The sequence below is a fragment of the Medicago sativa genome, chromosome 4 (genome assembly GCF_051527215.1).
Source record: "Medicago sativa cultivar Bolivia chromosome 4, Bolivia_mono, whole genome shotgun sequence".
In the NCBI taxonomy this organism is placed as follows: domain Eukaryota; kingdom Viridiplantae; phylum Streptophyta; class Magnoliopsida; order Fabales; family Fabaceae; genus Medicago; species Medicago sativa.
Genome location: NC_140752.1, coordinates 14,421,855 through 14,437,667, shown reverse-complemented (window position 1 = coordinate 14,437,667; position 15,813 = coordinate 14,421,855). Strand labels below are relative to the sequence as shown.

Genomic DNA, 15,813 nt, shown 5'->3' with positions numbered 1-15,813 from the left:
GCACTTGCCAAATTTATCATCATCTTTCAATATTTTGTTTGAACAGAGTATTGTTTTTTATTTCAGGCAAAATGGTTTTGACTTAAAACCAGTAAACACAATTAAAAACTAACCTTTTTTTTAGCTTTTTCTACCTACATTATATATTTTAAAGAGATAAAATTATCTTCAATTTGATTGATGCAAAAAGATCAAATCATACACTAAAAGTGGACAAAGTCTTATATTTCAATTTTGTCGATGTTGAATTTATGTTATTTTCAATGTACTTAACCAATTTCATTATAACTATTAAACTTATTATTATAGGCGGGGGGGTTGGCAAAAAAGTGTGATGTGTCTGGATTGCAGGCCATGGTGATACCTCCAAATTTTCAATATAAAGATATCTTATAAATAAAACTCTTTGTTGCCTTATTTCATTTCTATCATCTTATATGACAAAATCGTAACTTCAAAGTCCATGGAATTAGGGAAAATAGAAGAAGAAAAAATAATTATTGAGTACATGCACAAAAACTAAATGACAACAAGTGGAATATTCTAGGAAAAGGTATATTGTACAATTCTCTTGCTAGAGAAAGAACTCATTTATCTCCTTATGCTGTTTGGGATTTGTACACATTTGCCTTTACGACACCTAACATTAGATCCTCGAATATTTGGACAATCTTTATCTGTTTTACAAGCAGTTTCAATAGTATAACTAAAAGCAGAATTAGATACTCTTATGCCAAGAAATATGGAAAGAAATAGAATTATAACATAAATTAAATTTGTAGTTTCAACCATATTTCTTCCTATTTGCATCCAAATAATAGTAAATGACTTGATTTCTTTATAGTGTATCATAAAGTTCATGGTCTTATAGAAATAATTAAATAGTTTAAGCATCATAAAATTTTAAAAAACCCTTCATCATTTTAGAATCATTACTAAATGTCTCTTAAATATATTAATGTATTATTTTTGTCTCTTTAGCACACTCAGGAAGGAGATCACATAATAAAAATAATAATTAATATAATTGAATACAACTTTATGAACTTTAGATTACTTTTTCCTTTAACTAGTTGTAATATTTTTTTAACCTTTCGTGAGAGTAAAGGGAAAAAAAAATTATACCATCATAAAGTTACGTCCAAATATTAAGCACCATTTGATATTTATGAAAAAGTAGAACGTATGTTCTGAGAAATCCATTTTTTGATTACATCATTTGGTCATAAAGAATGTATATTTAAAAAATTTAATTGCATAATTTATTCCACTTTTTTATTTTTTTGACAAAAATAAACGATATTCATTCATTCAAATTGATAAAGTACATCGATACAATATAAATTCAAATTCGCTAAACACAAAAAGGATGAATTTGTGAACAAACTCACAACATCCATGTTAATAGCATAAAACAGCAAAGTACCTATGCCTACAAATAGGACTAATATGACTATATTCATGTCTCCGGAATACTCATTTCTCCGGATCTGCAACGTTGACGACTCCAAAGTCATTGTCATTGATCGAATCTGCACTTGCTCAAAGCTAATCTTTCAACCTGAATCAAATAAACACCGCACTAAGATGGTAAATAAAAAACACACTGCACGAAGACGGAAAATCAAAACAAACATAATCGTTCAGAGACGACGAAATCACAAAAACAAACGAAAGAAAACAAAAAAAATATGTGAAATCACTTATTCAATTAGGATAGAAGGAAAAACAATTGGGAGGAGTGATTTTTGGGTCAAAATTGACCTAAATCACCCATCTGAAAAGAAGAAGAAGAAGAAGAAAAGGGTGACAGCTAGGGTTTGAGAAGGAGAGAAGAGAGAGAAGGAAAAGTGTGTCTTTATTAACCTTAATTTACTACTTTACTACTCCATCTGCTCCCTTCTATTTTATTTTAATCCCGTTTTTTGTCAGCATTTACCATGTTAGTGCAAATTTTACAATATCATATTTCTATAATTTATTCCACTTTCTTATTTACATTAATTATATGAATCAACTATATAATCAATGGACCCCCTTTTGTATATTGATAGACTTTTAGTAAGTGTACTAAAAATTATCGAAGCAATAAATTATACAATTCTTTTCCATATATTCTGCTTTAATTTCTACTTTGCAAAGACATTATCATCACTGATGTATTAAAATTGGAGGGTTGCATAACACAAATAGTTGGTTTAACAATCATAAATTAATTATGTCTTTCGAATCATTTATCCGCCACTATTTGGTAATCTGCACCTAAACTCTACAATTGTTCTTCTAGTTTCAATATAATTAACAAAATAGCTTTGATCAATCTCTTGACTCAGAATTCTCTTATTTGATTACAACTCCCTAATCTCTTAGGTGAGTTCGTAACATTGAAGGTTTTGTTGAATGTTAATCTTTAATCACAACCTATCAGTCTTATATCTCTAAAGTGACTTTTAACACTCTCTTTGTTATTTAATTATTTTTCTTGAGATAGAGTCGAATTATATGATTTATTTAAATTATGTGATATGTTGGTATTTTATTGAGTGGCTTTGTTTTATTATTTATTAGAATATATTTAGTGGACGAATATATTTAGTGGAGAAATATAATTATTAGAATAAGTAGATTTGGGGGCTGAAATAGAAAGAAGAGAGTTATTGGGCCTAATCAGATTTAAGAAGAGTAATTAATATTAGAGGAGAGATTAGGTTGAAAGATTAATATATGCAAAAATAAGGATTTGGAGAAAACAAGGTTTATAGAGAAGAGAAGAGAAGAGAAGAGAAGAGAAGAGAGGAGAGGAGAAGAGAAGAGAAGAGAAGAGGAGTCAGAGAAGGAGAAGTCTGTAGACCTTGCAGCTAATCAATCAAAGGTAAGGGTGGGACTAACCTTCTTTAATCATAAATATATGGTTCCGAAATAGGGTTTAACATGTTTGTTGTTGTTTTATTTTGATGATTAGAGAAGTTAGGGTTTGAAAAGAAGATAGGGTTTTGAACTGCAATTTAATAGATGAATTATGCTCAGTTGATGATTTATGTTATGTTGTTGATTTGTGGTTGGATTCATGATTATGAGTTGTGGTTGTTGATGATTGTTGTTGTTAATGTCATATTATGAATTGGGTATGAATTATGTTGAGTTGTTGTTGTTGATTGTGATGATTTTGAATGAATGTGAAGTTTGAATAATATAAGTTGATTTTTCTGATTATTTTTATCTCTGCCCTGAATTTTGATATGAAAACTGGTATTGATCGGTGCGGAATTGGTCTTAGGTGTAAACAAGAAAGTTGTAGGTATGGATGTGAGCTTTCTAATGCCATTGGTCTGACGTTGAAACGATTTATAGAACTTGAGTTATGGTCAAATTACTGCACGTAGGTCACTGCGAAATTGCACAGTGACAACATTGTCTGTTTCATGTTTTTGCGTTTTGTTCATATGTTTCTGTTTTGAATTGGTCTTTGGTATAAACATGAAAGTTGTTGATAATTGCAATATATTTCTATTAGCCTTGGTTTGACATAAAAATATGTTATGTATAATTTATTATGTTTTTAAAAAGATGCATGATGAGTTGTTGATGTTTAAATACGATGTTATATGATGTCTTAGTTGTTGAGTTGTTAAGATGTTAAGATGCCAAGTTGTTGAGTTGTTAAGATGTTAGGATGTTAAGATGTCAAGTTGTTGAGTCTATTCATACAAACGATGAGGGCTGAAGCCCTGGAGCATTTTACTGAATAGCGACGAGGGCTGAAGCCCTGAAGCCTTGTGCTCAATAGCGACGAGGGCTCAAGCCCTGGAGCCTTGTGCTCAAAAGCGACGAGGGCTCAAGCCCTGTGAGCCTTTTATGCTCAATAGAGACGAGGGCTTATGCCCTGAATGATACCACATGCATAATGTCTTAGTTGTTGTTGTATTGTCGAAGTTAAAGAGTTGTTGTTGCATGGTCCTTGATGTCTAGTCGAAGTTGTGGATGTCGTAGTTGATCTATTGTCATTGTTGCCAAGTTAACAATAAGTTAAGGAGTTGAATTAAGAAGTATTATGATGAAGTAATATAGTTAAATAAGTGTTATTTATGTTGTTAAATTCTGCTGATGAATTATATGCTTATTATTATTGAATGTGAAATCTCACCCCTTCTGCTTGAAAATTGTTGCCTTACATGGGCAACTTGCAGGTGACCAAGAAAAGTTGCAGTCTTGAGTAGTCTCCACCGTGTCGTCTTAGGTTGCTCTGATACGTAACGGGATGGGGATATTGCTTGTTTCCATGTGTTACGTATTTGCCATGAACGATGTTATTTTATCATGAACTATGTTATTTGTCAAGAAATATGTTTGATTATGAATTATGTTGAAGAACCTTCGATTTGGATTTTAATAAGTTGAATGATGTTGAGGCCATAATGCCATTATGATGAATTAATTAAGATGTTTTATTTTCCGCTGCAAAGTAATTGAAATATTGACAGGTGTTGTTTGAATAAATAGTGACTTTATCCTATTTTGAATTTGTTAAAGAAGTGTGACATCCTGTTTTAAGTTGAATACTCTGATTTATTATTGAAATTTTTATATGTTGGGAAAACGGGGTGTTACAATTGGTATCAGAGCAGGTCGGTCCGTCCGGCCAAGTAGATGAGTCGTTGTGTCATGTGACGGTTGATACTGTCGTTGTGTTTTCTAATTAATGGTTATGTTTTATTATGTGATCAAGTTTAACTGACTAACTGTAATGTGGTTTTGTGTATTGTTTGAAGTTTCTATTTTTTTATATATGGTTTAAGATATTTAAGCAATAATTAAATTCATTTTCTCATGTGCTCTGAATTTCAAGGGCGAAATTCTTCTAAGTTGGGGAGAGTTGTAACGCCCTCTTTGTTATTTAATTATTTTTCTTGAGATAGAGTCGAATTATAAGATTTATTTAAATTATGTGATATGTTGGTATTTTATTGAGTGACTTTATTTTATTATTTATTAGAATATATTTAGTGAAAGAATATATTTAGTGGAAGAATATATTTAGTGGAGAAATATAATTATTAGAATAAGTAGATTTGGGGGGTGAAATAGAAAGAAGAGAGTTATTGGGCCTAATCAGATTTAAGAAGAGTAATTAGTAATATCAATAGAGGAGAGATTAGGTTGAAAGATTAATATATGCAAAAACAAGGATTTAGAGAAAACAAGGTTTAGAGAGAAGAGAAGAGAAGAGTCGGAGAAGTCTGTAGACCTTGCTGCTAATCAATCTAAGGTAAGAGTGGGACTAACCTTCTTTAATCATAAATATATGGTTCTGAAATAGGGTTTAACATGTTTGTTGTTGTTTTATTTTGATGATTGGAGATGTTAGGGTTTGAAAAGAATATAGGGTTTTGAATTGCAATTTAATTGATGAATTATGCTTAGTTGATGATTTATGTTATGTTGTTGTTGATTTGTGGTTGGATTCATGATTATGAGTTGTGGTTGTTGATGATTGTTGTTGTTAATGTCATATTATGAATTGAGTATGAATTATTGTGATGATTTTAAATGAATGTGAAGTTTGAATAATATAAGTTGATTTTTCTGATTATTTTCATCTCTGCCCCGAATTTTGATATGAAAACTGGTATTGATCGGTGCGGAATTGGTCTTATGTGTAAACAAGAAAGTTGTAGGTATGGATGTTAGCTTTCTAATGTCGTTGGTCTGACGCCAAAACGATTTATATACCTTGAGTTATGGTCAAATTACTGCACATAGATCACAGTGAATTTTTATGAATTTCAGCACAACTTTTCCCAAATTTTGATATGAAAACTGGTATTGATCGGTGCGGAATTGGTCCTAGGTGTAAACGTAAAAGTTGTAGGTATGGATGTTAGCTTTCTAATGTCGTTGGTTTGATGTTAAAATGATTTATAGAACTTGAGTTATGGTCAAATTGCTGCACCTAGGTCACAGCGAAATTGCACAGTGACAACATTCTCTGTTTCATGTTTTTGCGTTTTGTTCATATGTTTCTGTTTTGAATTGGTCTTTGGTATAAACATTAAAGTTGTTGATAATTGCGATATCTTTCCAGTAGCCTTGGTTTGACATGAAAATATGTTATGTATAATTTATTATGTTTTTACAAAGATGCATGATGAATTGTTGATGTTTGAATACGATGTTATATGATATCTTAGTTGTTGAGTTGTTAAGATGTTAAGATGTTAAGATGCCAAGTTGTTGAGTTGTTAAGATGTTAGGATGTTAAGATGTCAAGTTGTTGAGTCTATTCATACAAACGATTAGGGCTTAAGCCCTGGACCATTTTGCTCAATAGCTACGAGGGCTCAAGCCGTGGAGCCTTGTGCTCAATAGCGACGAGGGCTCAAGCCCTGGAGCCTTGTGCTCAAAGGTGACGAGGGATCAAGCCCTGGGAGCCTTTTATGCTCAATAGAGATGAGGGCTTAATCCCTGAATGGTACGACATGCATGATGTCTTAGTTGTTGTTGAAATGTCAAAGTTAAGGATTTGTTGTTGCATCGTCCTTGATGTCTAGTCAAAGTTGTGGATGTCGTAGTTGATCTATTGTCGTTGTTGCCAAGTTATCAATAATTTAAGGAGTTGAATTAAGTAGTATTATGATGAAGTAACATAGTTAAATAAGTGTTATTTATGTTGTTAAATTCTGCTGATGAATTATATGCTTATTATTATTGAATGTGAAATCTCACCCCTTCTGCTTGGAAATTGTTGCCTTACATGGGTAACTTGCAGGTGACCAAGAATAGTTGTAGTCTTGAGTAGTCTCCTCCGTGTCATCTTAGGTTGCTCTGATACGTAACGGGATGGGGATATTGCTTGTTTCCATGTGTTACGTATTTGCCATGAACGATGTTATTTTATCATGAACTATGTTATTTGTCAAGAACTATGTTTGATTATGAATTATGTTGAAGAACCTTTGATTTGGATGAATTAATTAAGATGTTTTATTTTCCGCTGCAAAATAATTGAAATATTGAGAGGTGCGGTTTGAATAAATAGTGACTTTATCCTATTTTGAATTTGTTAAAGAAGTGTGACATACTGTTTTAAGTTGAATACTCTGATTTATTATTGAAATTTTTATATGTTGGGAAAACGGGGTGTTACATGACCCATTTGATTGAAGAGTATAACTAGATCTAAGTCAACAATTAGTGCAAATAGTCAATTGACATTTGAGTTCATTTCATATGTGATCAAGATACAAAAAGTATTAAACAAAAGTTATATTGTACAAAGACTAGTATTTCAATTGTATTGAATAGAGTTTCACAATTTAGATTGTTCAAACAGCTAGAACAAAAATAACATGATTAAAGAAAGACAACATACATGAAATATGGACTGACTATTAGTTGGATGGACAGCCACCAAGAATTCTGCAATCCTCAGCTCCAAATGTGTCTTCAGAATCTCTAAAATCCCAACCCTTGTTGTGAAATGGTGTTGGCCTTTTATAGATTTCATTTTCTACATCAAAATTGTGCCATGATTTGGTGATACCGTGCCACGATTTCTCATTGAATTCAAATTTTTGATCCGGGGATCTTCAAATCGTGTCACGATTTACTCACTCTGTGCCTAGAAAAAAATGAGAATTGAATTGCTCAAAATTTCCTTCAAATTGTGGCACGATTCATTCATTTCATGACACAATTTTCAACTTCCTAACTTCTTCGTTCTTTGTCATTTCCAAATTCTATACATCTTAAAACCACTTAAAACTCTACTAAAATGCATCAAAATAGTTGACTAAACATCATATTGAAGTTGCCTTTAGTGTATGACCTTTTGTTTTGATGATGCTCGTTAAGTTGCTAGTTTTTTTGATGATGTATATTAGGTAGGTTATAATGTTAATACTTATAAAATATTAGTTTTAGACTAGAAATTGTTAAAGCACCTAGCAATCTTTACCTCATTGTGTCATATGGTTCTTAGACGTCAAGTTTGGTCTTTTGTTCCTCTTTGTGTGTCAAACCTTTTTAAAAAACATGTTTGATTCGATTCACATATGGTTGATTTGGATCAATCATTCTTTCTGCCTCTGATTCTTGAGTTTCATGCAGTTTGATTTGATTCATGATCTTTTGAATCGTCTCATGTGTGAATCGAATCAATATACCTTGATATGTATCATTATTTTCTTATGGGCTTGTTTTTTTAAGTGTTGAATCGATTCACACATCTTTGAATCATATCAACCTTCACCTGGAGATTTTTGATTCGATTCAAGCTTTGCATGATTTGTATCAATCTTTATACTACCAGATTGCATTATTCTACATGTCTGAATCTAATCCAATTTTTTGTGAATCGAATCATACATTGTTTTTGTGAATTTTTTTACGATTGCTACTCATTTCTACATATAAATTTATCCTCTCAACGCCCAAAACTATTGAAACAATTGCAACTATATCTCTTGAGTCTTCGAAACTCTCTTTCTACTAGTTCTTTAGATTAAACCATTTTTCTAAGAATCATTGTGGTCTTTGAGTCATAGATTGCTAGAGTGATATAGGGATTGTGATGACAGATCATCATATGACATTTTGGCTATATTTTTTTAGTGCTTTTCTTTGCATTTGAAGGAAAATAAGATGAGAGATAGATGAGTTGTTAATGGTTTGAGGAACAATTGTATTGTTTGCACTCGAGTCGTTTTTATTTTATTTATCTTTTTTCGCTATTAAGTTTTATTATGAATTTAGTTTATTTATGTAGTAACGCAACTCTAGATTAGATAATTAGGTTGTGACAGGACCTAATATTAATATTACTATCTTGATGCTTATATCTTGATACTAATATCTATCTGTCTAGGAAGTAATTAGTTATAACTAGAGAAATATACTGAAAGCGAGTTGACCCTAGTAGTAAGTACTTAGGAGGTGACATTACTAATATTGAGTAAAGAATGCCGAACCTACGAGGTAACTAGTTAATACTTAAGGAAACAAGTGTCTGCTTGAAGAAAATAGGTCATAGCCTAGTAGAACCATGTCTCTTAAACCCTTGTAATGTAGACGATGATAGGATTTCCCGTTTGTAGAACTTCTATGTGCGAGAGAGAGTGTGCTACGAATGTCCTAAGATTCATAGATGGGTAGACCTACAAGAACCTTAGCCTTCATTGCCTTGGAAAATCATGGAAAGTGAAAATAAAGTATATGCTTTCAATTACCTTTGAAGTGGTAACCCCACACGTAAGTGTTGGAACAAAATGTGTTTAACATTACCCTTTGAGTTTTGATGATAACAAGGTATTAAAAAATGTCAATCGGATATGCTAATATTTGTTCAAGTGTGCAGAACCATAGACAAAAATTTAGTGTCTATAATTCAAGCATAGGTTCTGGAAGAACAAATGAGAGCAATGGAATCTACAAAAAGGAAGCTTGAGTTGCAAGGAAGCGTCTGAAGAAAAGAGGTTCTGAAGACAAAGGTTCTGAAGATCATGAGAAGCTGACGTCATCAGAAGCACCCTCCTCAGAAGCTGTACACCAGAAGCTAACGTCATCAGAGGTTCTGAAGATCATCAAAAGTTGAAGATCATCAGAAGCTGGAAGACTGGAAGCTTCAAAGTTTGTTCAAATGTTATTATCACGCCTATCATTGCAGAAGAAATATAAGGCTGGAGCAACGGCTATTTCAGAGGAATTAGAAGGCATTGGATGCTTATTCTTTGGAGAACGTTGGAAAAGGACAATAGTACAATTGTACAACCACTATCTCCACTACACTGTTTTGTGTCTGCAATAGTACAAGAACAACTGCTATGACTACGCTGATATTCCTCTATACATGGAATGGATTTGAAATTGTTCCTTCATAGGACAATAACCAAATCAAGCAACAGATCATTGGTGATTTGATCAAGTTTCAAACGACTCTTTTTGATGTGCTGGCAATCAACAACATATCTTTCACACCTGAATTGCAAGACTCTCACAACAATTTTACAAGTGCCAAAACTCTGCTGAAATTGTTTCACATCAAAGTTTAGTTAGAATTTCTTAACAACTTCCATATCTTTAAAAAAAAAAAAAAAAAAACTCGCTCAACATATTAGGTTAAACAATAAACACAAAACCGACTATTTAATTCAAACTATAAAAATACTTGGCCGATTCTCTACACGACAAATTGCAAAATTCAAGATATATCAAACACGGAACAGAGTGACATATATCACATGAAATCCATTGACATAAATATATTGAAATACCATGACCATATGTCATAATCATAAGCCAACAGAGTAACATCTATCTCAAATTGATCAAGTTCAAAATTATCGTAAACAATAACTCAAAAAAAAAAAAAAAAAGAAGTTCAGTAGTTCTTCAAATATTTATTGAAAATCATAGATCAAACGAACTGGGAAAATAGAATAGATTGAAATGATCAAAGACCATCTCAATCCTGATGGATTTCAACAAGTCCATCCTTGATCATCTGCTGCAAAAGCTTGGGATCCTTCCCATCAACAGTGCAGCCAACAGAGACACAGGTCCCAAGAATCTCTTTCACAGTTCCAGCAAGCTCATTCGCCATGGATCCCGGCTTCATAACCTTGGCGATCTCGATTACATCTTCTAGCAATATTTTTCCATTATGCTTAATGTTTTTTTATCTTTTTTCGGTCACGCTCGGGTTCTTTCAAAGCCTTGATAACCAATCCTTAGTGGTTTCCTTAGCTATTTGTTCTCCTATCTTTTTGGGCGAGAGACCGAGTGGACCAATCTTTGGAGCGAGTGAACTCAATGCTCCGACCTCGCCACCAGTAAGTCGAACATAAACGTAGTTGACATCTGAGGAATTGAATCTTGGTGGCATTGTTGCAAGATTTTCAAAAGATTAGGTTTCACAGCCAAAGTGAGAATGAAAAGAAAAAGTAGTAGCGTGTATATATAATGTATATGCTAGGGTTTTTTGCGATTGGGTTTTCACTGCCGCATATATTATCAATCAATATAATATCCTTAAAAAAAAAAAGAAAGAATTTAAATACGGAAGGGTCACTTTTCTATAGCTTTGTGGGCCAAGGGAAGGAAATAATGTGGATGAAATAAATTTTCTTTTTTAAGGGTGGATGAAATAACTTGGTTGCCAAGGTTAATATAACGCAAAGTCACAAATATCAAAATAAGGAAAATTATCAACCAAAAAAATAACAACTCATGATCTTTTCAATTGGTGGCCAAGGTTAATATAACGCAAAGTCACAAATATCAAAATAAGGAAAATTATCAACCAAAAAAAAAAAAAACTCATGATCTTTTCAATTTTATATGTCTAATAGTAATTTTGGAAAATAAAAAACCAATTTGTTTCTTCTTATATGTCTAATAGTAATTTTGGAAAATAAAAAACCAATTTGTTTCTTCTTTCCACTAGTTTGTTCTACTCCTTTAATATAGTGAAATCTCCTTATTACCCAATCCACTTAAATATAGGAAAAAAGTTTGAGTTTTTCTAGTAACACCCCATAATGATCTAGTTGCACCCCAAAATGGCCAAAATACCCTTATTGTAAAATTAAATTTTCAAAATCAAACCCTTGCCCTCATAAACCCTTTTCACGTTTTCTTCCTCTTGTCCTCTTTTCATCTCTACATTGTTTTGATTTCTGAAGAACTGAACTTATTGTAACGCTTTCAATGAATCAATTGAAGCACGAATTCTAGTTTTCAAACTTAAGATTTTTTTTTTTTTTGATTTAATGGATTTGGTTGCAATTCTAGCTTTTCAATTGTTCGGACATAAGAAAAAAATACAAAAGCAAAAGTTTGGGAAATAAACAAAATTAAGGGAATAGTGTTTTTCAATTGCAAATAAGAGAGATTTAATTAGACGAAGCATGCTTTGGTGCTTGCTTTGATTAATTTTAAAGAAAAACAAAATCAACAATGGGAAAAATAAATAAGAAAAACTTATATGCTTTGGTGTTTGCATTTGAGAGGGTTTCACACTGATAGTTCCCAATTGCATCGTCCATGATGGTTCATATTGTTGGTTGGTGGAAATCATCATCCATGGTTGTGTGAAGACGGTGTAGATGCAGACAGCAAAGGAATCATGTATCAGGTGGATTTTGAGGTTGTTGTTTTATCACGTGAATTAAGATCACGTATACTAAATTTACCTAACGTGAATTAAAATCACGTATACTTAATACATCCAACGTGAATTAAAATCACGTATCATTCATAAGAGTGGGAAGGAAATGAGTAAGGATAATTTTGGTATTGTGAATAAATTTTAATTGAATTTGGGTGTAACTTGATATTTTTGGGGTGTTACTAGAAAGAGTCAAAAAGTTTATTCTACTCTTTTATTCCACAAGTATAGGAAAATAGTTTATTATCATATCTAACTTTTTTTGTTTTACCAACATCTATATGCGATTTGCGATTCACACTCACTAGGAGCGATTTGCGATTGACTAAACCATTCAACTTTTATGCGATTGTTTCAGGTACTTTTTTAATATCGCTGACAGAAACTTATCGCTCTGCCATCTATATGCGATTATGCGATTGTTTTAAGCCGACAGAAACACGCACAGCGATTGAATACACTTGAATACGTTTAGCATCTGAAAAATAAGGATTACAAAATTCACCCTTTTGCTATGCGATTGAAAACAGCAATGTGATTCCAAGGTTCACCCTTCTTCTTCAGCTTCTTTTTTGCAATTCTTCTCAAATCTAACTTCCTTCTTGTAAATTAACGGGTACGATTATGTGATTCACTGATTGAGAACAACAAACGTGATTGAGAAAAGTAGCGTTTGCGATTTTGCAACAACACAAACGCGATTGTGATTCTCACTTCTGCGATGCTTTAAGTGCTTCTTCTTCCGCTATCGCTTTCGATAAGCTTTTGCGATTGCTTCTGGTTTTTTAAATTGCTCGATTAAGGTTTCTGGATGCTGACGGTTTTCTCTCCGTAGTGAGAGCTTTTGTGTTTCTCTTCTTGTAAGAGTTTGTGGTGTTGGTTTTCTTTCAAGCGTGATTACGATGACTGAGATAAATTTCGAAGACTTGTCACTAAGTGATGATGAGGGATTGTGTTTCGACATTGAAGAGGAAGATAGTTCTGAACATGATCCTCGCCTATGTTTGGTGGGACGTTTTCTTGTCAACCGTCCAGTTCTACTTAAGGAGATGAAGATATGCATGTCTGAGGTGTGGCGACCGGTGAAGGGGGTGGCGGTGAAGGAAGCGCAACTTGGGCTATTCTTGTTCCAATTTTTTCACAAATTGGATATGGAGGAGGTACTGAAGGGTGGTCCGTGGACATATGACAATCATTCTTTGGTTCTGGAAAAGTTGCGAATAGGGGTGCCATTAAAGGATATACAGTTGAACTATATGAATCTCTGGGTTAGGGTTTACAATTTGCCAACCGGTATGATGAAGGAGAAAGTAGGAATCGGGTTAGGGAACTATATTGGAGAGTTTTTGGAGTATGATGGAAATAACAATTCTAGATTCTGGCGTGAGTATATGAGGTTGAAGGTGAGGTTTGATATCAGACAGCCATTGAAGATAGGGAAGAAGATCAAGGCGAATGGGGGGGAATGGTGTGTGGTGAATTTCAAATATGAGAGGTTAGGAACCTTCTGTTTTGTGTGTGGGGTGCTAGGACATAGCGAGAACAAGTGTGAGGTTAGGTTCTCTCAGCCAGACGTTACGATTCCCAAACGGTGGTCAAACGCTATTAGGGCATATCCATGGAAGCCGGGGGGGGGGGGGGGGGGGGAGGGCATCATCACAGTGGTTGCGGGAAGATGGGGGTTCTCATGCTAATGTGGAAAAGGAGGGATGGAGGAGAGCCGAAACAGATGGGCAGTCTGAGTCCAGTAGGCAACAGGCGTCTCCGACTTCTGTGGAGAGGGTGACCACGTCTCAGGTACTAGTGGGTAAGTATACTAGTTCTACGCTTGTGCCATGTGGGGCCAGCAATGGTGTGAAGGAGTTAAGGCATGTAAATGCTCCTTTATTGACTTTGACTAAAGATATACGGTCGGGTACATCATGTTCAGTCATTTCCTCAACTATTGATAACCAAAACCAGGTGTCTAGTACTAGTGAGAATGAAAATAATGCGAACATGGAATATCAGTTTCAGAGAAAACGTATGCGAGAGGACAAACAACCTGTCGAGGATTCCACAAATCAGACACTTCAGCATTTTTTATCAGCACGTCCTGGCAGGCAGGACTGCCGGGACCGATGATTATTTTGAGTTGGAACTGTCGGGGATTGGGCAGCCCGAGTGCAGTTCCAAATCTTCGAAACCTGACCCGGGGACACAAACCAGACATTCTTTTCCTATCTGAAACATTGGCTAATACGCGAAGCATGGAAAATATCTGTGTCATGTTGGGATATGATTCATGCTTAGCAGTTGATGTGGAAGGCAGGAGCGGTGGGCTGGCAGTGTTTTGGAAAGATGTTTCTAATTGTCGTGTGTTAAATTACTCTCGAAATTTCATTAATCTGATTGTGGAGGATATAGAAGCTGGTGATTGGAGATTAACTTGTTATAATGGCTTTCCTGAACGTGCGCGTCATCGTGATGCTTGGGATTTACTTCGGGAGCTGCGGGATATGTCATCTCTTCTGTGGTGTATCATTGGGGACTTTAATGATTTGTTGTCTCAACAAGACAAATCTGGTATTCATCCTCATCCTAATTGGTTGTGTACGAGTTTCCGTGAAGCGGTTGAAGATTGTGCCTTATCCGATATTAAATTGCATGGTCACCCATTTACGTGGATCAAGAGTCCGGGTACCAATCGAGTGCTGAAAGAAAGATTGGATATGGCTATGGGAAACTCTGAATGGCTGCAACGTTTTCCAGAAGTCAAACTTACAAACTTGCTTACTTCTCACTCAGATCACACTCCAATACTGCTTGATATTATACCTACAATTCGTCAGAGGTATAATTATTCTTTTAAATTTGAAAACAGTTGGCTCCTAGAGGACGATATTGAGGAGGTGGTGGTGGATGGTTGGGGTGGTACTAGGGGGTTGGAGCTCGGTGATAGAGTTGTGAATTGTTCTACGAAATTGCAAAGCTGGGGTAGGAGGAAGAGAGTTTGGTTTAAGGAAGAAATTAACCAATGTGTTCGTATATTAGAGGAGCTTCGTGCCCAGTCGAATGGTATGATGCATACACAATATGTCGAAACTCGGGCGAAGCATGCTAGTCTACTTGTACAGGAGGAGGCTTTTTGGAAGCAAAGAGCGAAAATGCACTGGTTGAAGGAAGGGGACATATATTAAGTTCTTTCATACATCTGCGGCAGCCCGTGGCAAAGTGAAGAAGGTTAGTAAGCTCCGAACGGATGATGGGAGGATTGCTACGTCTCAAGAGGATATGTGTATCGTGGCACAAAGTTATTTTTAGCAACTATTTGCTGCGAATGTTGGTGTGCATGAACCGGTGTTGGATTTGATGAGTCAGTGTGTGTCGATGGATGACAATATAATGCTTACAACACCTATTACAAAAGAAGAATTGCGTCAAGCCCTTTTTCAGATGAAACCGGACAAGTCCCCAGGTCCAGATGGTTTTAATCCGGCATTTTATCAGAGATTTTGGCATGTGTGTGGTGATGATATTTTTCAGGTAGTGGTTTCTTGGTTGGATCGCGGTTACTTCCCTTCAAACCTTTCAGAACCAAATATATGTTTGATTCCGAAGTGCGAATACCCGGATAGTATGAAAGATCTTAGGCCTATATCTCTTTGTAA

General features: G+C 34.5%; 1 protein-coding gene, 2 long non-coding RNA genes and 1 pseudogene across 4 annotated transcripts; 3 read left to right on the top strand and 1 right to left on the bottom strand.

The window, feature by feature from the left end:
* The first annotated feature begins 1,890 nt into the window (after positions 1–1,890).
* LOC146926555 (uncharacterized) lies at positions 1,891–4,513 on the top strand. 2 transcript variants are annotated; one of them, XR_015034151.1, is made up of 2 exons: positions 1,891–2,872; positions 4,188–4,513. It is a non-coding gene; the product is annotated as an uncharacterized LOC146926555 (long non-coding RNA). The 2 variants fall into 2 exon arrangements; XR_015034150.1 differs by having other exon boundaries at positions 2,068–2,251.
* Positions 4,514–4,964: 451 nt separating this feature from the next.
* On the top strand, positions 4,965–6,963 carry LOC146926554 (uncharacterized). The gene is made up of 2 exons (XR_015034152.1): positions 4,965–5,266; positions 6,767–6,963. It is a non-coding gene; the product is annotated as an uncharacterized LOC146926554 (long non-coding RNA).
* Positions 6,964–10,370: 3,407 nt separating this feature from the next.
* LOC146926553 (large ribosomal subunit protein uL11 pseudogene) lies at positions 10,371–10,970 on the bottom strand (annotated as a pseudogene).
* A 3,313-nt stretch (positions 10,971–14,283) lies between these two features.
* Positions 14,284–15,342, top strand: LOC146926552 (uncharacterized). The gene has a single exon (XM_085706930.1). It carries the CDS (start codon positions 14,284–14,286, stop codon positions 15,340–15,342), a length of 1,059 nt encoding a protein of 352 aa, XP_085563056.1.
* The last annotated feature ends 471 nt before the right edge of the window (positions 15,343–15,813 follow it).